The sequence below is a fragment of the Hylaeus volcanicus genome, chromosome 3 (genome assembly GCF_026283585.1).
Source record: "Hylaeus volcanicus isolate JK05 chromosome 3, UHH_iyHylVolc1.0_haploid, whole genome shotgun sequence".
NCBI lineage: Eukaryota > Metazoa > Arthropoda > Insecta > Hymenoptera > Colletidae > Hylaeus > Hylaeus volcanicus.
Window position 1 is genome coordinate 1,217,440 of NC_071978.1, and position 24,317 is coordinate 1,241,756.

A 24,317-nucleotide genomic window follows, 5' to 3' on the forward strand; every position below is an offset into this window, starting at 1 on the left:
AATATCGAGAGTATGGATCATACAAAAAAAAAAAAAAGAAAAAAAAACTGTAAGAAATTTACAAGGTATCGCGAAAACTTGTTCGATCATCTAGCCTAACCTGTCGCTTCGAAGTCATGACGGCAACCGTCGGATCGTGCTCGTTCCTAAGGCCGCCGATACTCCTCGTTCCGTTCCCTGGAGGGTTCGTCGAGTCGATCTTGATCGACCTCTGCCTAGACTTGGAGTAGCCTCTATTCGTCGACAAAAGGACCCACTGTCCGTCGCTGTTTCCGGGGTAGGTCTGCGGGTGATCGTTAACATACTGATACTGCGAGAATCCTGGTCGTTCCGTGGAAGGTCGAATACGATCGTCGAATCTCGAAGGAAAATCGTGCCAGTCGTTGCTCTCTTCGGCCTGATTCTTGTCACCGTATCGATCTACGAATTGGTAACTGGAACTGGGCTTCGTTGGCTGAGGTCTGTTCCAATTGCCGGGGAAATTCGCAGGACGATTGTCGGTGATTATTTCGCTGTTAGGACGATCGGTGTACTTGTTCCAGGATGGTCTTTCTGGCGGCCACTTTTGCGCTTGGGTCTCCTCGTTCTTATCCCCGTAATAGGAGGGACGAGAGGTGGGCTTCTGCCAAGGCTTTTCGTTGCTATTTTCCGTCCATGTCGGTTTTGGTTTCTCGTACCTGAAATCGATCGAGTGCCGGTTTGAATGTTGGCAAAAGGACACTTCGTAAAATTGGGACCAGACGTAAAGAAAAAGTTGGATGTGAATTTACCATGGCTTATTGTTTTCGATGACTGGTCTAATGGAGTAGTCGGATGTCCAAGGTTTTCCTATGCCCGGTTTGTCCCATGGTTTCATATCTGGCCAGGGACGTTGCGTGGTAGCGGTTGCCTGCCACTTGGAGATTTTGCTTTTCGACCACGGGATCGCCTCTAGAGTGACCCAACCGTTTCTGTCCTCGTACGAATTCGATCCATAGTATTTATTTCTCTTGAGGGTGTCATTCGAGGCCTCGTTTAACTGAAATCGACAATGTTTTATTTTCCAACGAGCCAACGAACGCTATTATTTTCCAACGAGCCAACGAACGCTATTATTTTCATTTCGAGACTCGTTTAACGTTGAAAACTTACCGTATTCGTAGTCGGCGTAGTGTTGGCCGCGACCTCGTCGTACTTGGTTTCTTGTTCGTAGGTTGTACTGGTGGAATACGTCGATTGATCGTCGACTTCGAGAGCGAGGGGCTCGGAAGGCTTGACGATCTTAAACGGATATTTCGGGTACTTTTCGGTGGTGGTTTTGATTTTGTTCGCGTATTCCTCGAGAAATTTGTTTAATACGTCTGGATTGAACGTCGACGTTTCGAACGCGTTCCTTTGCTCCTCCCCGATGCCGGGAAACCCCTTGATCATTCTCTCGGCCTCCGCCTGAAAGTTAGTCTTTGTTGCATCATACAATGGATTCGGCGTGGCCGCGATCGACTCCTCAAGTACCCTCGGACTGTCGCCTCTCGTCTTGAACAACTCGGACGCGTTCGTCTTCATCTTCATGAAATACCTCGTGCTGCACTGGGTCCCTCTCATAGTCAAGGTTACCAGCAGCAGACAGATCGCTCCTCTCGGTGCCATCTGAAACGCATCAGAAAACTGCTCACTTGCGCTTTCGTCGCTTTTCGGCACGTGAAAGCTACTTCGAAACGGTACAAAGCGCGTTGGGACACCCTCGTCGCGTCGCGTCGCGTCGACCACCAACAAGACTATCGGAATTCGGAATCTCTTGTCATAGTTTGTTTTATTCTGATCGTGATCGTGAAACGGCACTTTAACGATCCTCTCGTGAAAGCAAGCGACGCCGACGCGACGTGTTCGCGAGAGAAGAAAATGAAGCGAGTTTGATCGCGACACTGACCTTGTCGTTGTTCGTCGTCCGATTTGCTGGCTCAGCCTGGCGCCGACGTTGAATCGCGCGGACAACCAGGATCGCCTCCTCGAACAGCCGCAAGCCCCGTTAGAAAAATCACCCACCGCCGATCCTGGTACCACAGCAACGTCTGCGACTTTCCGCTCGACCTCGACTCTTCAAGGTGCAGAGATGGCTCTGTCGCCGAGACGTTGCCCTCGTTTGCTTTTAATCCAGGTCCCCACTTCGTGGTGACTTGGTCCATTTTCTGTCTCTCTCGCGGCCTTCTGGTTCACGTTGTTGGCGCTCCGTACTCCTGGTTCACCTAGAGAACGGACGCAGACCATCCTTCTCTCCTATCTCGGGATCTATTCTTTCGCCTCCTTGTCGGATGATAATTGTCCCCCGGTATGGGAGGATCACCGCGAGTATTCGATGAGACAATCGACACAGATTCCGACCTTCGTAGATTTGGATCGATTACTCGTGCCTGGAAATTCGATACGTCCCACGATACATTGCGGAAAGAAGAACGCACCGCATGGCGTCGGATTCTTTGAGAATCCTCGAGAATTCGAAGGCTATTCTCGGTAAAGTTCATTCATTCGATTGTATCTCTTACGTCGCGTGAAACAGGATCAAAGAATGGACTGGAATTGATTTTTAAACGCGTTTACTATATAGTTTCTTCAATCTGGCGATTCGTCGACTGTTTTCAAGGTGCGAATCACATGAAAAAGCGAGGATTTGTCACGCGCTAATTGCTGCAGCGTGCACGGACAATCAACGGCTGCTTTACACGCTTGTTTTTCTGGTCGTGATTTCGAGTGTCAGCCATCGTCGCCGAGTCGTTCTTAATTCTTCGGTTTTTTGACCGATCGAATTGGTACTCGTTGTTCGTCGACGAGATTTTACAAAGAATTCACGTATTAATCAAAATCACAGGCGAACAAGATTATCGGTAGACGATGATATTTTTATCGGAAATTTGTCGTTTTTGGACGCTCGAGTGTTTGGTGGATAAAGGATCCGGAAGAGACAGAGAAGGCGCGGGTCTCGACGGTCGACGAATCATCGATTCGACTCTGTTTGTCGTAGGTGCCACGAATCGACGACGAGAGGGAGTCGGTCGTTTCGCAATTTTTTTGCTTTCTCGGCCCAGAAACCTGCGGTTTTTGTTTGCCTTTTTTATTTCACGGAATCGCCGAGATTCTTTGCTAGTCCGCGAGTGAAATGCGTCCAACGTTTCCGTTTTACGAGCAGCTTCCGATCCTCGGACCGGGTTTTCACCGATTCCCCATTTTTGCATCCTCGACCCACAAACTAACCGTTCTTCTCCACGAAGAAATATCCGTGACTTCGGTAACCAATCACGCGGAATTTTATCACGGGATCGGCTCGCTTATTTTCCGCCCGACTAAAAAACTCTCGATGCTTCGCGCAAGAAAATAACCGCTCGAGTGCATTCCGTGACTGTCTCGAGGGCAGTCGGCGGTATGCAAACACCAACAGAATTCCTCTAGGTATTTATTAATTGCGGATAAACAAATCTATCTATCGATGACAGCACAAACAGACAAATAGTCTCGATTCGATGGGAGAACTTCCGTTTTATATACAACCGTGAAGATTTTTTCTCTTCCGATTCCGGCCTAGCGGTGCGGTCGGCTGGCCTACTCGAAACCGGAATTGGGTCGTTCGAGGCGTAGATAACCGCGAAAACGAGCAGCACGAGGCAGCTGAAAAAGAAAGAAACGACGGCTGTCACAAGTGCAGGGAACGCTACTTTCATTGTCGGCTGGCTAAACGGAAGGGGAACGACGACACCGACGGATTTCTCACGGCGCGGCGACGGCGGTGATTTGCGCGTTGTTTGTATTCGTACTTTAAGGATGTTACTTTGTCGTGACGATGACGGAGAAATCGAAGGTTGCGCGAATAGTGTACGTACGAGCCAATGAAATAAAGTTGATCGAACGACGAGAAAACAGCGATATACCGACGCGTTCGTGAGTTGGGTGTGGTACCTCTGAACACCGAGCTCGTGGAACCAACGATCGAGACAATCCCTATCGAAGAGTATTGAGAGAGATCTGAGACTGTCAGAGCGTGTCGCAGTGGTGCAACGTTTGCATAAAATCGAATCAGTAAAATGACTTTTCATAAACGATAAATCGTACAAAGGCATCATCTTGCATCTCGCTAGCCTTCATCCAGTTTTCTTCGCGAGGATTGACCTCCGTCTGAAATAAGGTCAGACTCTCGCCGCTCGCTGATAAAACTCGCCTTAGAAAGTCTTTTCACCCCCTTTCCGCTCTTTGCTCACATTCCGTGAAGCCGTAGTAAACGTATTTTTTCATCCATTTTACGTCTCATTCGTAGAAATTCAGTCCGACCCAATGACTGAATTAGCAACGCTACAGGGTGTGCGCTCAGGACAATGTAGCTGTTGGCAAATTTGTCATCACCTCGACGCGTTTCCGACAGTAAAAACCTACTTTCAAGTGTACTTTCCTTGAAAAATGATTATCGATGCGTAACATCCATCCGACATCCAGGCTGTCTCAGTCATCTTATTTTCTGTGTCTTTCCAATCGCTTTCATTCCGATCTCGTCGAAGCTAATTTACGTTGATATATCCAGATTCGAACGGAAATTGTGACAGCTCCGAAATCATCCAAACATTTCATCGGGTCCAAGTGTTTCTCTGGCTGTAACGCGTACCGACCGAACTGCCTGCTGGAACTAAGCATCCACTTTGTCAACGGCAAGTGGAGTGAGGCTGGCGATTAAGAGACGAAATTGCCTTTGCGTTCACGCTTTTTAGAAAACACGTTCGTGCCCGCGTCGCGTTAAAGACGCCAAACAATCAAAGGAAAGGCTTAGTCTAACGGACACGTCGCGATGGAAAACACTTTGCTAGTTTTTCCATTTTCACGGCTGTAGAATCCCTTCGACAAAATGTGCTTTCGAATTCTCACAGCGAAGGTGCTGTTGCTTTCTCTTCTGGTGTCGGCTAGCTCCATCCGTTCCAAGGATCTCGAAGAAGATAGAAACGAGTCCGCGAGCGAGGAGGTGAAGCCGATCGAACAGGAATCCTTCGAGGAGACCTCGAGCGAAAACGAGTTCTCGTTGCAGTCGGCGACAACCACCGAGTACACGACCACGGTGGTAACCTACGGAAAGATAAGGTCGTTCGTGGCTTCGCAGAAGAACGTCTCCGAGGTGTTCAGGCCCAGCGCTCCTCTGGGAGAGATCAAAGAGTCGAGGATCAACGGGAATCCGTTCGATAACGCGCATCACGTCAAATTCGAGAACGATCACGACCCCAACTCTTATCGCGAGCAACTTGAAAACTTCCAGCTGGTGATCCAGCCTACGAGTCACTTGGATCAAACCGGTCAACATGGAAATCTTCATCAGAGTTTCTTCGGGACTGTTTCTGGGTCCTCGGAGGAGGGTAAAAAGGAAGGAGCGGAACAAACCGCGTACGTGACATTTCAGACCGATCCGATCGGCACATCTATCCCGATGATCCATTATGGATCGTTAAAGGATCCACAGTTTCATCAGCAGTTTGTTCAGTCGATCGCGGAAAATGTTGGAACGCAGCGAGATCCGATGGACCAAAAGGTCTTTGAAAATCTGCAGAAACCGGTCTACGAACAGTACGCGCCCACCTTTTTTCAAAAACCGTCCAAGTTTCACAGCGAAACGCAGAAACACGAATCGGGGAGCTTTGCGTCCGTCGATCTTCCGAGCTCGCCGTATTTTGCTGGAGCTTACGATCACCAGATCCATCGGCCTGTTTCGCATGACTTTGGTGTGCCGGCGCCGAACAAGCCGATCAACGGAGTCGTTTATGCACAAGAGTCGACTTTTATGAGGACTAGAAAGTTTCCTTATTCGTTTTACCAGCCAGCAGTTGGATACAATCAGATAGAGTTCGTTAACAACGATCAGCCGGTTTATCCTGTTAGAAAGAGGTACGCATCTGTTTCAGGTTCTATTTCTACTTTATGTTTCATTTTTCATTCTCTTTCATACCTTTCGAAACGTTCAATCGCCACTGTTCCATCTTCGTTGAAAGTCTTTCGAAAGTATTCTTTCGCGCGAAATGAAAATGACACCGAGATAGCCTGTAATCGGCCAAGCATTCGTTTTCACCATTTTTCTGCCCGTTGATCTCAAACAATGGCCTCGAAATACAACTTAATTAGAAGCATCGTTTACTCCGTACAGAGCGTTTAATTTATTCGGTAGAGTTTCACCCTGGAAGAAGATCTTGCATTTAATCGGTGCGTTTCTACCTTTTGGACTGCTCCTGGCGGCTCTAACGCCTACCGTCGTCAAGGTCAACAATACAACGTAAGTATTTTTCTCCCTTCGATCTCGTTTATTCCTTGATTTCTCAACGCGATCGAATCCCTACAGAGAACCGAACATCGTTCTTTCCAAGCTGAGGGTCGCCGACCTGCCGGTTGAACACAAACAGGCACGATTCGTCGAGGAACCTCCAACGGTTTGCGAGGAGAGATCCATCTGCGAGCTGATTTCTGTCGGCGACCAACCGGGTTCGAGCGTGTTGCAAAATCTTCTGTGGAATCTGGCTACCAGGTAATTCGAGTTAATTTCTTGTAATAGCGGCTGAATTTTACACAACTACGAACGTTTCGATAAGGATCTTTAGGAGACCTTTACGTAGCAAAGTGATTCTATGCGGATGCTTTTACTGTTACTCTGCATCGCAGCCTTTAATTTTCATTTGAATACTTTGACGGTGTATTCTTAGATTGCTATACAGGCTGGTTTAGAAGTGGTTTCTACGTTCTAAATTACAACAAAACGAACCTTTGCATTCTTTGAGTGGAATTTATATTATTATATATTCTTAATGCGCACGTTTCTCATTGCTAGAACATCGACGACAGTCGCTAAAGAGAATGGTCTTCGAGACGTCTTCGAGGCGGTAAAGAAGAAGGATTGCACAAAAGTTGCTTGCTGATTGTTAACTCGAGAATGTGGAAAGCATGTCTACGACAATGACAATGGTTTCTCGGAGAAAAAAGTTACACGAGAAAACAAATTTCTGGAGGAGTAAGGTCGAAAGCCCGACGTCTGTCCTGAACATTTCTTTGCATCGCGAACAAACATTTTATATATGAACGAGGAAGTGAAAGGACCATCGAAATCGTGGTACAAGATTCTCATCGTTCATCAAGGACTTTGGAGCGTCGGCGTCGTACAGTTCATCCTGAAATTTTTGACTTTTTAAAAATAGAATGTCTTCGCAAAAGTGATCGGAAGCTATTTTAAAAACGACCAGAAGCCGGATGAGAAGATTAGTCGGGAATTCTTCGAACGAGCCGTGTGTGTTTGGTAGCCGCAAGTGAAAGTAGTCACAGTGTACAAGTGGGTCGACGATACTCTATGTCGACTCGACCCAAGAATTTATGTCTCTGCGATGAGATACGGGTTATCGGTGACTGCAACGAGCTTTCACGTACATCTCGAGTACACGGTGCATCTCGAAACCGGACGAGATATCGATGCTGGCTCCTATGAAATCACTGTCTTATTTGCATTCGAGGTGATTTCAATGCCAACGTAGTATGGAAATAAATAGTGCTCCTAATTTAATTTCTCATTACTTCAATTACTAACCGTCGAAGAAAAGTTTAATTTAGATCGATATCAATTTTTGTATATCGAACGAAACAATTTATCCGATACCGACATGTATTAGAAAATGCGAATAAACTATCGTTAAAAATCGCCCGCGAGGGAACTCGGGAAAGAAAGTCCACCAATTAGAATCTCTCCAATTAGAATTCTCTCTTCCCTCTTAAGCACACTTTCCGAAAGGTCGTGGTCCCATCGGCATCGGTGTCGCTCGACCACGTTTCTTCGCGTTACGCAGGACTGAAACAATTTGATTGGCAACGAAAGTGAGCCACTTTTTACCGACGGTTCTACTTTTGCGTGCGCAGTCGAGAGTTTCGAGAGCACGCTCGAGCCAACGAGATCTTTGCTCGTAAAACGGAAAAATAGCCTGGGATTTCCGGTCATCGCGACAGCCGGCTCGAAGATACGCGCGGCTTTTTATCGCGGCAAGTACCGTGCTGAACGAAATGGCCAAGATTACCGAACGTCACCGTCTCGATTCGTTTCCACGCAATAAAAGAACCGGGGAAATCGTGGACGAGAAATTTTAAGGGGACTCGCGATTAGGGTTTCTGGGACGTAGTTCTGAATTTTCTCGCGCTTCGGTTAATAGTTTCGCGGGTTTCGCTACTCGAGGGCTGTCGAGACTTTGTCGATTTTATTCTTCGCTTCCCAGAATCGAGTATTTTTCGAGGAGGAACCGCGCGATGCAAATACCGACGGATACACGAATAAATTACATATTTCACCAACATTTTACCTCGAACCTCTCGTCGCGCCATCGTCGACGGAGGAATATCGAATCCAAAATTCTTTTCATCCGTTTTAAACTCGTAAACGACATTGCCAGGACTTACGATCAGCGACGATCCGCGGTGAATCAGGAGAATCGCATGAAAAAATCCAGTGGAAGTTTTTCAAGAGAGTTCTCGAACTCGATCGAACGTACTTGGACGTACATACGTGGGTCGTTCGCTATGACGGCGCGTAGGTTCGTCTTCGAGGTATGTCAAGGAAAACGAGTGTGCAACAGGCGACGTCGAACGATATTGGAAAACATCGAGGCGTTCGTGGATCGCATCGGACACAATGGGATGCGTACGCGTTCATAATCCTTAACGATACCAGTGTCGCGAGGTCGATGAATTCTATCGAAGGACGTGGATCTACCCACTCGTTCTTTGTAAATACAGTAGATGGCTATTTTCGATAACGATCAGATGCGTAAAAAGTTGAAAATTGGACGGATTACGATCTAAAAATTGTCAAGAATAAACGACTCGAGCTTTTGTTTCGCGTTAACGTTCAGCAGAGGAAAATGATAGCATTGTTTTAAGAGATGGGAGCATTCGCATTCATTTCCATAGAATACTTTTTGCTGTTATTTCAACGGTTTGAATAATAGAATAATAATAATAATAATAATTGTAATCATGATATTTCACAATTTGTTCCGGATCCGCAGTAAACGATAATAATCTTGCGAGCCAATTTTTAAAACTTCAAATTATATTTGTCGAGTATGGGCTACAAACGCATTCGTCTCGTCCTACGAGTTTTAATGGAATTCGAGTTTTGTCCTCGCTTGCTCAACGTTTAAGCACGAGACAAAGAAGTTTCTCGTGAAAAAGAAAGTGGTGACACGTCGACACCGAGCCTGCGACCTTCTTCGACCTTCCTTCGGATGGATCGGCGTCCTCTATGAATCTCTGTCGCGAGAGTTAATTTTCCGCCGTATTTACGGAAACGAGCGATGGGACACACAAGTCGACTCGCGGAGAAAATTTGTAAACTTTCGCTGGTCAAGGGCGACCAACAGTCGAGGAAGGAAGCGTTTACGCAATCGTGGCTTCTATTCGTGGCTAACGCGCGTTGCGGTGGAATGCGATAAAATATGAAGAGGCCTGTTGATGGTATCGCGCTTCTCTAGATTTCTCCAATTCGATTCAGCGCGAACAAACAGCTGGCGAGCAACGAGAGAGAGAGAGAGAGAGAGAGAGAGAGAGAGAGAGAGAGAGAGAGAGAGAGAGAGAGAAACAAATGATTAATTCGTATGTATCGTGGGGAATACACACGACCGCGAGTATTATGTTCAAAGACTTTTAAATAGTGCAACAGAGAATATTTCTACGTTATACTTACGTAGCCAATGTACCATGAAATACAATCAATTTATTTAATTAGGTAGAAATAATAGCCGAGTGCCGAGGTTGCGCAGGTGTTCATTGGCATGTCTGTCGTCTTTGTCGTCGTCGAAATCATGGACTTTCACTGGCGGGTCTCTGAACCCGCTGCTGGTAAACTGAACAACGTCTCTTCAAGTTTGGGTCGACGCTCGTGAACTTGAAAACCGGACCGACCGCAGTCCCAAAGTTTCATCCAGTTCTACATCCTTTTTGCGATTTACACGCGCGGCACGTGCGAAACGATGGCGCGGCGAAAGTGGCCAGACGAGCGATCAACGGAACAACTATCAAAAATGTAACTTTTCATCTGACCGCACCGAGTCACAGCGGGCCACGTTAATTAATTACTAAAGCGACAAAAATAATTGACTCGGTTGTTTCGGTGAGAACTGAATCCAAGGAAACGAGTACCTTCTTTGATACGTTCGAGGCTTTCGAACGCATTCGTATCGATGAAAAACTTGAACGCCAGCCGGCAACCGGTATATTCTACTCGAAAATTGAATCGGTTCCCGTCGAGTAGGAACCGGCGAATCAGAAAATGTATCGATTAATCGGCGGAGACGCTGGACGTCGCGACGGAAGAAGGCGAAGGCGAAGGCGAAGGCGAACGCGGGAAGTAGGTCGGAGAGAAGTGTCGGTCCTTCGTCGGAGACACGAGGAGCCGCTGACTGAGCGCCTTCGTCAGTCTCGCCAAGATATTCCGGGAGTCAACAGGTGCGTAGGAGCGGGCCTCCTCTCTGTTCTTCTCCTTTTTTCGATCCGATCGAATCGATCGTTCATAGATTTGGTCCGTGACGCGAGTATCATGCGGATTTGAGCAAAACCATCGTCGTGTTACTTCTTTTTATTTTTCATTTTTCTTCGGGACTCGTCGAGCTTCGCCGTTGCTGGAACCAAAACACTCGTGCAATTGGATCGGCGACACCCAATAATGGACAAATTTAAGGTACTTGTACCGTACTATACTAGTTCGGCTCGGTTTCGCACTCTTCCAGGGACATTTCTGAAAAGCATCACAGGTTCAAAGGAGAATTAGAAACTTGTAATTTGAATCCGCTTGCTTGTACTTTCTAGTTTTCGTTAAGCAATTTTGCCATATTTTACCGTAACGAGAATATATCGTATTACCGTCGAATCTGTGTTTATCGTCGTACATATCGTTTCGTGGAATGCTCGGTTCAACATCTTCCTACGAGAACCTAGGAAACAAATGTACGCGTCGATTAACACGTTTCCCTCTAAAGTATTCTAATGCATATCTTATTAGTTGTTCGTGCGTCGCGTCGTTCCAACATTTGAGCCGTTATAAGAAGAGATTCGCTTCCGGTGATTCCAATTTTACTGTCACGTGCCCCGAGAGTCAAATACCGAGCAGAATCGTAACGAGAGAGACGAGACTGCGCCTCAGACGGACGAATAAAGGAAAAGAAAGAGGAAAAAAATAGATCGACTTAATTGCCGACGAATTAACGTCGGTCCGCGAGCTTTCTGGAGCGGAAACGCAGTGTGACACGGATCGGGGCCATTCGCGTGCACTTCCCCCGACGAAACTCACGCTAAACGCGCATCCTTCATTAGCTGCGGCTACGTTGCAATTTTCATGTTCTCATAAACTCGATAATTCACGAATCTCCTTCAATTTCGTGCTTCAACGAGTCGTTTACGACCTCGCGACAATAAAATGCGTCTGTCTTGCGATCGAGTACGAGAACTGGTCTCTTTTTATTATCCCTCCTGTTGCGATTACGTTCGTATCGGATCTATGTTAAGTCTGCGACAAACGGAGAAGTCGTTTCTGGTCGGGCATCAGCCGGTCGAGCGGCGTCGATCGAAAGTCACCAGATCGGAAAAAGTGGATCGCCCTGTCGATGTCGTCGAGGCGCAACTCGTACGTACGCGGCGCGTGTTGTCCATAGTCCATAGAGCGCGTGCACCCCGTGCGAAACGTGCCCGGGGAAAGCATGTCGTTCCGTTTCACTTGTTGGCGGATCGTTCGCTTGCCCGGTCCAGCTGCTGATTTTATTTTGATCCGGTCATTTTGTCCTCTGCGAGTCCATCTCCAGTTGGAAAGTATTTTCTTTTTTTTCCCCTCGACATTAATTCTCAGAACCAGCGAAACCAAGAAAAACCGGACGCGACGTCCTTTTCTTTCTTGCTCGCTTCGGTGAGCGTACGTTACACAACTTGCACAATACACAGAATGTATGGGATATGTACAATGTACATGCATGGAAACATCGGAGCGACGCGGCGTTGTTTCGATAGAAACGAATAAATTGCCACCTTAATAATAGAAAGTATCCGACCGGTCGGTTACTGCATCGCTATTTTCTAATCCGGGGAAAGAATGCCGGCAATTTCTGCGAGCTATTAAATTTCTCTCGCAGCGATTACATTCCCGGATAGAGTCTCTCGATTTTCCCGTTACGATGCATCGATTTCTGCGCTTCGTCGCCAAGCCGTGATAATTTCTGGCGGAAAACGAATTAGGATCCGAAGCAGAGTATCGCGGAAAATGTTAGCTGTAAAATGTACAGTTATCGTTTTCCATCGAATTCCACTAGAAGAAACCGAACGCATTCGCTAATCCCTCTTTAATTCGATGTAAAAGAGATCGACAGAGGAGAAAGTTCGGTGACTCGATAAGGCGCAAATTCGCAGACCCTTCCTTTTCTGTTTAGTGGAACGAAATGCGTGTAGAAAGTACGATTGCACTTTATTTTTCGATGGCCACAAAGCCTTACCGACGAATGAGAAGGATATCAAGAAATGGTAAATATGCCGAATAGGGGACCCTGCCTCTATGACCTTCACCTTGACATATGTTGTCAAGGACACCATCCTGAGTGACTTTTTCTAATAACGTAACCGTCGCTCACTGCTTATTAAAATATCTAGAAATAATAACGTCGTTCCCGACGTGCCAGAGATACTGAAAATATATCTTTGTAACGCTTTGACCTTTAATATTTCGTCCGTGTACTTCAGATGATGATATTCGTGGGCTTGTTCGTCTTGCTGGTCGTCGACCTAGCCATCGCGGAGATACCAAAGCCGAGCTACGCCAGGACGATGCTGAAAGTGTCTCGCAGCCTTCCAGGTGAAACCGAAGAGGTCAAGGTACGAACGAGCGAAGGGAGTTTAGCTACTCTGATTGTCAAGAGACGGGACAAGTCGTTCCTGGAGGAACCAACGATCGGCGAGTCTTCTCCGGTGACCGGCAAACTCGATTTCGTCGAAAGGAACGAAAACGGTACACCATTCGATGCGGGAAAAACTGCCAAGTACGAGACCACGAAGAAAGAAGAGGTCAGGAAGCTGGAGGAGGCTCAGATAGAACGACTTAGGGCTACGCTTTCGGATTCCAGCGGACAGAAAAATTCTCCAAGAGCGGAGAACGTCTCCGCGAGAAGCGAGGGGCTCGTGGTTTCTGAAAAGGATCAGGCTGTCAGCGAGAAAAATATCGATTACGGAAACTGGACGCCACTGGGAACCGATGGACGAGCGGTATCGTTGCTGGAGTCGACCACCGAGGAGTATCAGAGTTGGAAACCTCTTCGCAGCGACCCACAGACTACCACGGACGAGAGAAGGAATTATGCCAGGCTCGACGGACCGCTTCCACCCAGCGGGCTTGTTTTGCTTCGACATTTTCAAGATCGATCGCAAAGGAAGTTGCAGCTCAACGATTCGCCGGGAGAGGAGGGTAGATACGCGTTTCTACCTCATCAGATCCGTTCCACCAGGACGAACGTAGGCGCGAATTTGTCGAAAAATAGGGACGCGAAGAATGTGCCACCGGAAGTGATCGTTAGGTCGGAGATAAACGTGAAATCGAGCCAGAAGAGGTCGCCGATGACACTGGACAGAGACGGCACCCCGGTGATTCACGGGAAGAGGGTTCCCGATGAACCTATAGACAAGATTCAAACCTGGCGCAACGCGAGGGTGATAAATAATAAGTTGATACGCGAGGGAACATCTACCGAGAACTCGGAACTCTCTACAGGCTTCTATCCGCGGCCGACGGAGAGTGCTGGAGAGAGACAGAGATTCGAGAGGTTCTTCAAAAATGTTAATCGAAGGTACGTTACATCGTGTAACAAATCCAACGATACATGTCACAATTATTAGGAAAAATACTTACAATATATTATAATAAAACAAACATATCGGAAACTATCGGACCTTAAACTTCTTTTCGGTAGAAAGAAGATAATTTTCTGTTATTTCGAACATTCTTGTGGCAAATATCGTTGAATTTGGTTCTCGTCGTTGAACAGCTGTTCGGTGTCTACGAGCCGTAAATTGATTTCATTCCCTGGCGATCGGGTCAAACGTGAAACCAATTTCCTTTTCACGAGTCTGTTCAACAGATACAGCAAAGACGTCGAACAGGAACAACGGGACAAGAACGTTTTCTTGGAGTGGGATCCGCAGAATTACAAAAACGAACCACTGAATGCAGAGGTGTACGAGCCAAGGAGCGACAATTACAGAGCCAGCACGCGCAAGAGGATGCTGCACCCCGATGCCGCAGCAATTTACCCTGTTTCTCAGCTGTACACCCCGGAAAGCCAGAAAATCGCTCCGGTAGCACTGAAACCAGGCGCCAGAGCGCCGGTTCTTCAGTACGCCCATCCGGAACTTGGCGTCCAACCGGCCAAGATTCTAAAGAATGAGAAAAAACGACCTGACAATTTTCCAGAGAATCAATATTCGTTTACAGAGCAAAGACAGAAGAAAAAGTACGTTCTGAACGACAAGAACATCGTCGACACCTACACGACGAAGAATTATTATCCGAATCAGCATTTCTACGGTCTAAAGAGGCCCAACGACGCGCCGTTCTGGGTAAAAATATCGGAAAACCTGAAGAGCCAGTTTTCCAACGGCGTGGAAAAGGTCTCGCAATTCACGCGACCGGTAATCGATCCTCTGGTGGAGGCTACTCAGAAGATCTCTCAGAACTTGGGTCTCTCGAAGGGCAACGAGGCTCAAGAGAAGATCGGTACCGTCGCTTCCACCGGTGGTAGCATTTTGATCCCAGCATTAGGACTCGTTGCATCGGGTGCTGCTCTAGGGATCGGTGCAGTCGCTGTTGGCAGGTACCTCGACGTTGACGTTCTCAAACGGTCCAACGATCTAACAGGAACCGAAGTGGAGTATCAAAGATCCTCGAATGCCGATCAGCCGTTGTCGAGCGACTTGGAAGAACCGAATGGAAGAGAAACGATTGGAGGAACTGTGTACTTCCTGGAGAACGTGTCAGCGATCGACAACGTCGAGGCCGATGATCGCGTCGAACCTCCGAACAATCGAAACGGTGTTTTGGTGATCCTCGAACAAGATCAAAATCGAGAGAGCAACTCGCGGATCGGAGACGGAGATCAGCCGACGACAAACGAGAGAAGAAAACGAAGCCTCGACTATCTGGACGTTCTTCGAGCGGAAAGAAGCTCCAAGGGTCTAATCAGAAACATGCGTCTTCAGAGGAAAGGAGCGGACTCTATGAGCGAGATCGTGGAGATCGATCTACCAGCTCGCGAAGGAAACATCGATGTGACGGAATTTCTCATTCCAAGGAAAGAACCGTTGGAACCGAACGACGCCGACGGGAAGAGAGACGACGCTGACGCAGCGATTCTGATCGTTCGAGACGGGTCTACGCCTTCGAAGCTGTTCGATGAGAAATTTGGTCAAAAGGTATTCGATAAGAATGACGTAGAGACGAAGAATTCCGTGGACGGAAGAAACGAGAGACGAAAACGAAGGAGCGTCGATAGCGATCAAGAACTGGAGGACGCTCTTCAGAACTTCGAGAACGGCCAAGTCGCCAAAGTCGCCGAAGCAGCTCGCATCGACAACGATTGGACCAATACGCCGTGTGCCAAGAGATTATTCTGCGACGCTATGATCCAGAGAGGTTCGGATGCAGTAATGCTAATGGAGAAGAAGATGGCCGCCCTTTTGGGTTTGTGAGTATCACTGGATTACGAGACGGCGGATTTCCAGATTGTTTTCTCAAGCTTCGCTACTCCGTCGCGTCGGTGATGTAATAATGTTGTCCTCGTTACCATACCGTTACGTAGTTGTCTATGTTTGGTCGGTGGATAGTCGGTCGGGGCTTTCTTTTTCGCGGGAAATAGGCGAACCTGCGAGACAATCGTCGGGACCAAATTTGGCCTCGGTGCGGGCAAATTTAAAAACAATGCTCTAGGTTTCGGTTTCTAACGAATGTACAATTTATGATAATTAGCGATCCTTCAGGCGGAAGAGAAGACAGCCGATGAAACATCGCGGAAACCCGCGGTGTCTTTGATTTTTCCTCGACGCGTCTCGTCCCTTTCTCGGATATTTCCTAAGCACGCGTGGCCCGCACCGCGCCCGCCACGACGCGCCGCGAACCGTGTATGCACAGAGTGAAACTGTGCTAAGAGGTAAAAGTCGAATCAGTCAGTAGGACGTCGCCGGCGAAAGCTGGAAGAAAGTTATCTGTTTCTCGCTATAGTTCCGTCTGGCCAGGTTGGTTCTTTGATTTTTCTCGTTGCTAATGGTATTGTTCGGTCGAAACCGGTAGCGATTACGACAAGCTAAGAAATTCAAGAGAACACGTATTTCGATTCGATGTTAACTTTCGACTCTATTTCGGCGACAGGAATCCTTTTGTCACTAGCAAAATATATTGGTAACCTTGAACGATAGCCTGTTTATCACAAAGCGAATTACAAATGATCTCGTTCCGTTAGGTATCGAACATTGTTGCGCGAGGTATCGACAGTCGCCGGGTTCGACAAACACTTGCCGAGCTTTCTAATGAATTTCTACTCACCATTGATCGTTTACCGTTTGCGTACCTTTTCAGAATCCAGCCTGGACCAGCTACTCAGGTGTCCAGCCATTTTCAAGAGGTCATGGATGCTGTTCGAAGACACGATTGTTCCAGCTTTCTGTGCCCTCAGGCTAGGCCGGGAAATGTCTTCTTTTAAATTCTCACGCATTCCGCTTAGAACGCTCCCTTCGCGGAAAAGGGAACTGGTAAATCGTCGAATGCCGGACCGGTGATAGCAAAGTCGACTTGGATCGTCTCAAGTTTGAAGAATTTTTACGATCACACGGTCGCGATAGAGACTATCTTCTCATAATCCAGTCGCTTTAGATTTACAATTAGCTCAAGTTGCCGGAGCGACTGAACAAAGACAATGGAACAGACTGTCCTGGAGAACGCGAATTGGTTTTCAACCAAAACTGTACATATCTGTCACCGTATTTAATACGCACCTAAGCTCGTAATTTAAGAGACTAGATTTAAGCGTTAAGAGTGAAATCGGTGAGATCAACGAAAGACTCGAGCGGGGCAGCTTCGACGCGACCTAAACTATAGTCTTTAGATTACTTCGCACGTCCACCGTTGAGACTCGAATAAAATCTCGTATGTCGGTCGATTTTCAGTTTCCATCGAGTCTTCCCTTTCGCTCGACCGATGAGTTTCGAGGATCAAATTGTCTCCCATGAAAATTCGATGACTATTTCTTATTAACACGTGTAATGCAGCTGAAAAAGATATTTATTTTGTTGTTTTTTCCGTACCCGTTGCAGAGAAATAATGTTTTCATTATATGGCGTATCGAATGTATGTAAATTAGAAATAAATGGAATTTTTTACAGTACCCGTAATTGTTTAACTTGTTCGTAGTAGCGAAATGTAACTGCCAATGGAAGGGGAGAAGAAGTTTTACAGAGCCTGAGGAATACTACCTGATGAGTTCGATGCATTACAGGATGAATTAAAAATAAGCGCTTGATCGATCAGCCTAAAGACGGCTTCCCAACGTTTAGAATCGATTAGAGAATTTTTTCTGCCCAAATAGGCACGAAACCACGTCTACCATGCTTCCCTTCTAATTGACTTTGTTACTTTTTTTCCGGAGGAGGAACTTTATACGTTCCTGGACGGGCATGCGTCTTTTCGCTTGACTCCGCCGAGAACAACTGGTAGGTATTTCGTGTCAGTCCTTCGTCCGTACAGTTTATATTGTGTATACGAAGTAACAATGGATTCCGAACAAGGTACAAAGTCCCTCCAATTCGGTATCTTGACACTTGGCAAATATTCTGAAATTAGTACGAGTATAAATATTTCTCAAGAATTCTCTATATATTCTACAATTTTACAACTATAAATTGTGATTTTTGATGATAATTAAAGTTTCGTAAAAAGCGTTTCTTATCCTCGGTGTTTGACATTCACTGATACGATACTGTCATAGATTTGAAAAAGGCAATCGGATGGAACCGCATAAACTTGCAACTAGTTGGAATTTGGCCAGAGCCGATGTCATCCAACGAACGGTTTGCGAATTGCAAAGCAGTGATACTCTGTTTATGGGTCATCGTTTTCGGAGCTGCGCCGCAGAGTATCCAGTTGTTTATGTTAGGAGGAGACATCGAACAGATGACGCAAAATTTGTGCTTAGCTAATATACCAGTGATTAACGCAGTCATGAAAGTAATCGTTACTTGGTATCATCGAAAAGGTAAGGATGATGAAAACGGAGTTTAAACTCTATAAGAAACGATTATTACATCATCAAATGAGCGACACGATATACTTTCTGAATCAATGAATCGACTATCTTTTATTGCTTTTAAACTGTTACTTATTTGTATGTCGAATTTTCTGCTCTTCTGCACGTTTGTTTTTTATCGACTAATTTATTAATAAAAAAAAAAAAAGGAAAAAATGGCAAGTAATCATGGTTCAACTGAATGCATTTCAAGAACTGAAACCGCTCGTAAAATCCTTCTACGATGACTGGTACCGTACGAAGAGCGAGGAAGAAAGAACGACCATGCTGAACAGGGCCAAGTTCACGACAAACATAACCGCATGGTGTACAATGCTAACTCAAACGATGGTCACCGTATACATCAGTCTTCGAGCTTTCACGATCATGACCTGCGACCAAAGCAAAGAGACGCAGGATCGTTTGGTACTGTACCCTGGTTACTTCCCTTACAACGTTCGGCCAACGGTAGTTTTAGTGCTGACTAACTTGGCACAAGCATTCGCCGCTTATTGCGCTACTATTCCCTACACCAGCGTCGACACTTTTATCGCTATGCTCGTGTTGCACACTTGCGCACAATTCGAGAATTTGAGGAGAAGATTGGAGGGACTCACGGACGAGAAAGATCGAACCAGAGACAGGGACCAGATCCAAAAAGAGCTAGTTTCGATCGTGGAGAGACACGAGCATCTAAACTGGTGAATGAAGATTTACAATATAGTACGGTCGCGTGGCAAATTTAAATTACTGCTCGAGTTCATGCCATGACACATATATATATGTGTTTTGTTTTTCTTAAAGGGTTGCTACTAAGATCGAGGAATGTTTCAACCTGCTATTACTGCTTCAGCTGTTGCTTTGCACCATCGAAATATGCTTTCAAGGCTTTTTATTCTTCAACGTAAGAATAGCAAACTAAATATCGGATACGAAAAACGTTCTTTCTCGATTTACGTAACTAGTGTATAAGTTAATCTCCTGTAAAAATGACAAAGTGTGAACTTTCCAGGTATTACTCAAGAATGAAACAGGACTATTAAACGTTCAAATGGTATTCTTCGTGCTGTTTGTATCTTTCATTATAGTACACATGTACATTTATTGCTATATCGGTGAACGACTTCAGGTCCAAGTAAGTATCACGTCGGAATACCTTTTTCGATGGAACGAATACATCACGGAACATGTTTCAGAGCAGCGGAATGGCCATTTCCGCGTATAAAACAAACTGGTTCAACGTCTCGCCGCCGGAAGCAAAAAACCTTATATTCATCATATGCAGATCTACTCGTCCACTTTGTTTAACTGCAGGAAAATTCGGTACCTTCTCGATGGAAATGTTTAGTACCGTAAGTACGAGTTCGATAACATTATCGTAACAATAATTGTAAAAATAACCTGGTCGTTTCAGATTCTGAAAACGGCAATGGGCTACCTTTCAGTTTTACTGACAGTTACCAGCGGTAGCGACTAAACTCTGTGATCGAAAACTAGACATTTTGAAATTAAAGACACCAAGATATCGCTTATAAAATTTCACCAACCTTCGCGTGTTAGTTTTGTACGCAATAATCGTTTTCCTCGATGTTCCATCACAGATTGTATTCGTAATTATATTATATTATATTATATTGTAATAGTAACGTTTAGTAAGTAAAGTATAGTATAGTATAAGTATAGTAAATGTTTAGTTATCGTGAAGATTAATCCTTTAAATACGTACATACGTATGACTTGTGACTCTGCGTCGATTCTAATCTGCAAGCATTGTCAAAATCACACCATTATCTATTCAATTTAAATGAAACCTAATTCTGATCGAAGACAAATTTCGATAGATCTTGTTTCTGCCTCGCGATACTTACTTATATTGGTATAAATAATGCAGATAAGTATCTATCGTAGTCCGTTCAACTATGTCAGCCTTGCAGAACAGATCGTACACTTGAATCGTTCGAATTCGTACTGACATGTATGCGCAATTGTGCATACGTGATCCTTGCGCGAGCATATTTCCAATCCATGGTACAAGCATGCGCGAAGAAAGAAGCAGGGGTGTGTTTCGAACAACGGATAGCCTTTAGTTACCGGAAGGAAACTCCTGCAACGGTCTCAATGGATGTTCAACGAGGTCAATAATTTTAGTAATGAAATTCCACAGATTCGATTTTGCATACTTCTGTTTTCTATCTGTTTTCTATCGTTAGATTTGGAGTATATGTACAGTTGGAATTATTACACGATGAAATTCATGGGCATTTGGCCGGAAGAGAGAAGATGGAATCAACCGTCGAGTTATCGAGTGTTGATTCCAGTTCTCATGATGCTATGTTTCATTTGCGCGGCCCAAACAGCAAATATTCCAAGAATTTCCGACGACTTCTACTTGATAGTTGAGAATTTGTCGATGGGAAACATAACGATTACGATTTCGCTCGTAAAAACGATTACATTTTGGATCAACGGCAAACGTGAGAACACATTGCGTCACGCATTTTATAGTAATATTCGTTTCTGCAGGTTAATCGTAACAAACATTTCCCCATTTGAAAGAATTGAAATCTCTACTGAAGTCCATAGCCGGGGATTGGCAGAAAAAGATAAGCACCAGCCACCGTCGAAAGATGGTAAACGTCGCAAGGACCACCAGAATCACGATAATAAGAAGCACGCTGATGTGCAACGCCGTGGTGGTCATTTATGGTCTGTTGCGAATTTTTACCTTTAAATACAGCGGTACTAAATTACTCTTTCGCGCTTACTTTCCATACGACATCAACACCAGTCCTAATTACGAGCTGACCGTTTGCGGACAAATCATTGCCACCTTCTACGCTGCCATCTCTTACACGGCGGTTGACACTTTTGTGGCAATGCTGGTGTTTCATGTCTGCGGACAGCTCTCGATTTTGAGCGATCAGATCAAGGAGCTTCCAACTTATGACAAGACGGATATCCGTGTGAAATTGGCGGAAGTTGTTCAAAAGTTTGAGTATCTGAAAAAGTCAGTATTAAATTTAATCTAATTTACCAATGTGCTTATCGATTATGCGGATTTTCCAAAGGTTCACAGAAACGATAGAAAACTGTTTCAACCTGATGCTTCTACTTCAGATGATCGGGTGCTCCGTTCAGCTGTGTTTTCAATGTTTCCAAGCAATCGTGGTAAGGAAAACGATTTCTTCTCGGGAAAAGAAAACGTTTCCCTTGGAATAAATATGCCCTATATATCAGTTCATTGACACGATTTTATTTATAGTCGATCGACGACGAAATGAACGAGTTCGTGATTTTTCAACTCGCGTTCCTGTTGCTCTACGTTATTTACGTCCTGCTGCAATTATACTTGTACTGCTATGTAGGGGATAAACTTTTGGACGAGGTACGATTGCTTGATAAAATAAGATGGAAATAATCCTCGATCCGACGTTTTCTTTCTTGAACGTTCTTCGATCGAATGACGATGTTTTTGTTGCAGAGCACAAAACTAGCTGATGCTGCGTACAACTGCGAATGGTACAATTTGTCGGCTAACGACGCAAAACTGCTTGTAATTGTCATACTACGAGCAAGATTACCATTGCGGATCACTGCAGGAAAGTTTTGTACTCTCACGTTAGTGCTCTATTCCGACGTGAGTATTTACAAACAAATTCCAACGGTAATTACATACCGTTTTACGTACTCTGCATTGAAATCTATAAAATGCATTCGAAAATTATTACGCGATCGCCTTTTTGCGTTTCAGATTTTAAAAAGATCGATGGGTTATATTTCCGTTCTGTACGCAATAAAAAGTAAATAGATGTTCGATGACGAGTTGAAAATTTAAAAATACTTTAACTAACAATGAAAGTTGTCTTTGTTTTCGAGATACGCGATGTAAATACATTAGAAATTGAATGCAATGTATGTTACAAGAATAAAATGTACATTGAAAATAATGACATATATTTTTGAGAGTAAAGAAAGAAAGAAAGAGAGAAAAGTATAAACTATTAACTAGATCCTTTGAGAAGCCTGTAGTTTTCGTGTTAACTATGCAACGAAAGCTCGATGATATTAGTCCGTTCGGCTACCTATAATTTCATGCTAGGGGATGTGTCGCTTTTCTTTCGAAGAACGTTGGGTGCATATTTGAACAACTTTCATGTAGTTCATGTAGAATTGCCTGGTTATGGACGAGTTGCAGACACGCGAGTAGCCTTTATCGATGAATATTTTAACAGATTACCGCCATTGCACACCATCGGTTACAACTATTCTTACTCGTCCAAAAGGCTGGTCTTGGAAACGAGAATTTAAATATTTATGCTACGAGAGTATGGGTTCTTGTTTTACCTGTTCGAATGTGCGTGTTTCGTGACGCGTTATTTCATTTGTATTGTATTTTGTTCTCGTACAAGGAACGAAAATATGAAATTGCAGTAATAAGAAAGCAAACCTTAAACCCTGAGGGTCGCCATTACGTCCTAGAACGACAGAACAGTCTCGATTCGTAGATCAAGTAAAAGTTGACAAACGTCGCGCTTTCACCGCTTATTTCCGTCAACGACAAAGAAAGTATTCGTGGAGCTGTAGAACAACGCGTTCGAGGAATCTCTAATAAACGTGATTAAATGTTGTGCGTGGTTCAGCGTCACAATGGGAGAAAACAAAGAGACATTAGGCCAACCTCGGTTTGATGCACACGGATAAAAACGAACGGACTTTACGGTTTGCCGAGAAAGCAAAAGCCTCCATATAAAAATCACTGTTCTCGTCCCCTCTAGTGTCATTTAGTCTCCTCGCGTCTTGGTTTTGTTCTTTTGCTCTGCTTAAAATCTCCGTTCGTAATTATTTCCCGCGTTTTATAAGAATCTCAAGTTTATGGCCGCTGGTACTGATTGTTCGAGGGTATACGATTGATTTTTTGAGAAATTACTATTGGTCGATGTGATTTCATCGGTACAAGTGACTCGGAGGATGACGGTGTTAAACGTGAAATTTTTAATACTCGTGACGTTGGTGAGTTGCGGTGTTTTTGCTCGAAACACGGACAGTAACCACGATCTCCTAAAAGAGACGCACAAGAAGAAGTACGGGGGTTCCATGTTGATGGAAATCGCGAAGGAGCTTGTGCAAAGGTCCTCGAGTAGCAGTCAGGTAAGTTAATCGTTCGCGATTCAATTTATTCATTTTTCTGCGTTCGATAATTATATGAAAGCTGCGGTGTAATGTCGATTTTACAAATATATTTACGATTTTGTAGGTGCTAAATTTGAATTTGTCAAATTTATTGCTGCTTTTGGTACTAAAAGCAATCGTATTCGGTGCTGGATATTTAGGCAACCACGGTCACAAAGGCCGTGATCTGGAAGAAGGTTCTGTTAATAAAGAATTACAGTATACAGTGTATATGTATATCGATCATTTCTTGTATTAATGTATCTTCGTTTAACGAGAAAACGTCTTTACAGAAAATATAATATCCGAAGGAGAGGTTGCGTTGGCGCTGGGATATCTAATAGGAGACACGTGTTTGTACAGAGCAGCTTGCGAAGAACCACGCGTAGCAAAAGAATACGTAGGTGCCGCAGAAATGATTATTGAAACGATGAAATTGTTACCCCAGTAAGTTGAACACGTAATTCGATATACTTTGAGAAATGATTTATATGTACCGTGTTTAATATTTGATAGAAGTAAGTCAATCGAGGAGAAATACGAAAAAACTCTGATGGAATTTCGAAAGGCCATCGAACATGGTACCATCGATGGTTGTCCACCAGAATATACTTGTAAAAAAGAGAACATCAAGAACTTTTTGACGGAAGAAAGGAAACAATCGTAAAAATGTTGCATGTTACAGTTATTGGTTGAAAGATAGTTAGCGTGTTTCGATACGCGAATGCGTATTCAAATGTACGACACTGAAATAAAAAATAAAAACTGTTTTCCTTACAAAATTGTTTGTTCATTGACATTGACACTTTCCTCAATCGTCGTAAGATGTCA

At 44.7% G+C, this 24,317-nt stretch overlaps 5 protein-coding genes across 8 annotated transcripts in view; 4 read left to right on the forward strand and 1 right to left on the reverse strand.

Moving 5' to 3' along the window:
* LOC128873966 (peroxisomal membrane protein PEX14-like) overlaps nucleotides 1–24,317 on the reverse strand; it is a 42,487-nt gene that overhangs the window by 1,436 nt on the left and 16,734 nt on the right. For 2 of the 4 annotated variants that reach the window (XM_054118080.1, XM_054118083.1), the window contains exons 1-5: nucleotides 9,704–9,833; nucleotides 1,907–2,387; nucleotides 1,132–1,626; nucleotides 771–1,018; nucleotides 101–677 (exon numbers count right to left, since the gene is read on the reverse strand). In XM_054118080.1, coding sequence (XP_053974055.1) covers nucleotides 101–677; nucleotides 771–1,018; nucleotides 1,132–1,626 — 1,320 coding nt within the window. In that variant the 5' untranslated portion in view covers nucleotides 1,907–2,387; nucleotides 9,704–9,833. Of the gene's footprint in view, nucleotides 1–100; nucleotides 678–770; nucleotides 1,019–1,131; nucleotides 1,627–1,906; nucleotides 2,388–9,703; nucleotides 9,834–24,317 lie in introns of those variants that run through there. The other 2 variants (XM_054118082.1, XM_054118081.1) reach the window with 2 other exon arrangements.
* On the forward strand, nucleotides 4,436–7,652 carry LOC128873970 (uncharacterized). The gene is made up of 4 exons (XM_054118088.1): nucleotides 4,436–5,883; nucleotides 6,161–6,265; nucleotides 6,332–6,514; nucleotides 6,815–7,652. Exons 1-4 carry the CDS (start codon nucleotides 4,859–4,861, stop codon nucleotides 6,900–6,902), a joined length of 1,401 nt encoding a protein of 466 aa, XP_053974063.1. The 5' UTR covers nucleotides 4,436–4,858; the 3' UTR covers nucleotides 6,903–7,652.
* Nucleotides 10,559–17,408, forward strand: LOC128873965 (uncharacterized). Its single transcript, XM_054118079.1, has 4 exons — nucleotides 10,559–10,696; nucleotides 12,739–13,835; nucleotides 14,127–15,728; nucleotides 16,616–17,408. Exons 1-4 carry the CDS (start codon nucleotides 10,682–10,684, stop codon nucleotides 16,737–16,739), a joined length of 2,838 nt encoding a protein of 945 aa, XP_053974054.1. The 5' UTR covers nucleotides 10,559–10,681; the 3' UTR covers nucleotides 16,740–17,408.
* On the forward strand, nucleotides 17,755–22,200 carry LOC128873476 (odorant receptor 13a-like). Its single transcript, XM_054117081.1, has 12 exons — nucleotides 17,755–17,820; nucleotides 18,021–18,287; nucleotides 18,532–19,018; nucleotides 19,122–19,221; nucleotides 19,330–19,452; nucleotides 19,514–19,669; nucleotides 19,732–19,783; nucleotides 20,874–21,324; nucleotides 21,386–21,485; nucleotides 21,580–21,702; nucleotides 21,799–21,954; nucleotides 22,069–22,200. The coding sequence occupies exons 1-12, from the start codon at nucleotides 17,805–17,807 to the stop codon at nucleotides 22,123–22,125; spliced, it is 2,088 nt and encodes a 695-aa protein (XP_053973056.1). The 5' UTR covers nucleotides 17,755–17,804; the 3' UTR covers nucleotides 22,126–22,200.
* Nucleotides 23,132–24,281, forward strand: LOC128873975 (uncharacterized). Its single transcript, XM_054118094.1, has 4 exons — nucleotides 23,132–23,465; nucleotides 23,572–23,683; nucleotides 23,780–23,933; nucleotides 24,003–24,281. Exons 1-4 carry the CDS (start codon nucleotides 23,286–23,288, stop codon nucleotides 24,151–24,153), a joined length of 597 nt encoding a protein of 198 aa, XP_053974069.1. The 5' UTR covers nucleotides 23,132–23,285; the 3' UTR covers nucleotides 24,154–24,281.

Bases quoted from the DNA above. Each gene is read 5' to 3' on its own strand.
- LOC128873476 (XM_054117081.1), top strand. The intron at 19,784-20,873 runs GTAGCGACTAAA...CCCATTTGAAAG, and splicing joins TTTACTGACAGTTACCAGCG to AATTGAAATCTCTACTGAAG. The intron at 21,486-21,579 runs GTAAGGAAAACG...TTTTATTTATAG, and splicing joins AATGTTTCCAAGCAATCGTG to TCGATCGACGACGAAATGAA.
- LOC128873965 (XM_054118079.1), top strand. The intron at 13,836-14,126 runs GTACGTTACATC...TCTGTTCAACAG, and splicing joins TTCAAAAATGTTAATCGAAG to ATACAGCAAAGACGTCGAAC. The intron at 15,729-16,615 runs GTGAGTATCACT...GTACCTTTTCAG, and splicing joins ATGGCCGCCCTTTTGGGTTT to AATCCAGCCTGGACCAGCTA.
- LOC128873970 (XM_054118088.1), top strand. From the start codon at position 4,859: ATGTGCTTTCGAATTCTCACAGCGAAGGTGCTGTTGCTTTCTCTTCTG. The intron at 6,266-6,331 runs GTAAGTATTTTT...GAATCCCTACAG, and splicing joins GTCAAGGTCAACAATACAAC to AGAACCGAACATCGTTCTTT. The intron at 6,515-6,814 runs GTAATTCGAGTT...TCTCATTGCTAG, and splicing joins CTGTGGAATCTGGCTACCAG to AACATCGACGACAGTCGCTA.
- LOC128873975 (XM_054118094.1), top strand. From the start codon at position 23,286: ATGACGGTGTTAAACGTGAAATTTTTAATACTCGTGACGTTGGTGAGT. The intron at 23,466-23,571 runs GTAAGTTAATCG...ACGATTTTGTAG, and splicing joins GGTCCTCGAGTAGCAGTCAG to GTGCTAAATTTGAATTTGTC. The intron at 23,934-24,002 runs GTAAGTTGAACA...AATATTTGATAG, and splicing joins ACGATGAAATTGTTACCCCA to AAGTAAGTCAATCGAGGAGA.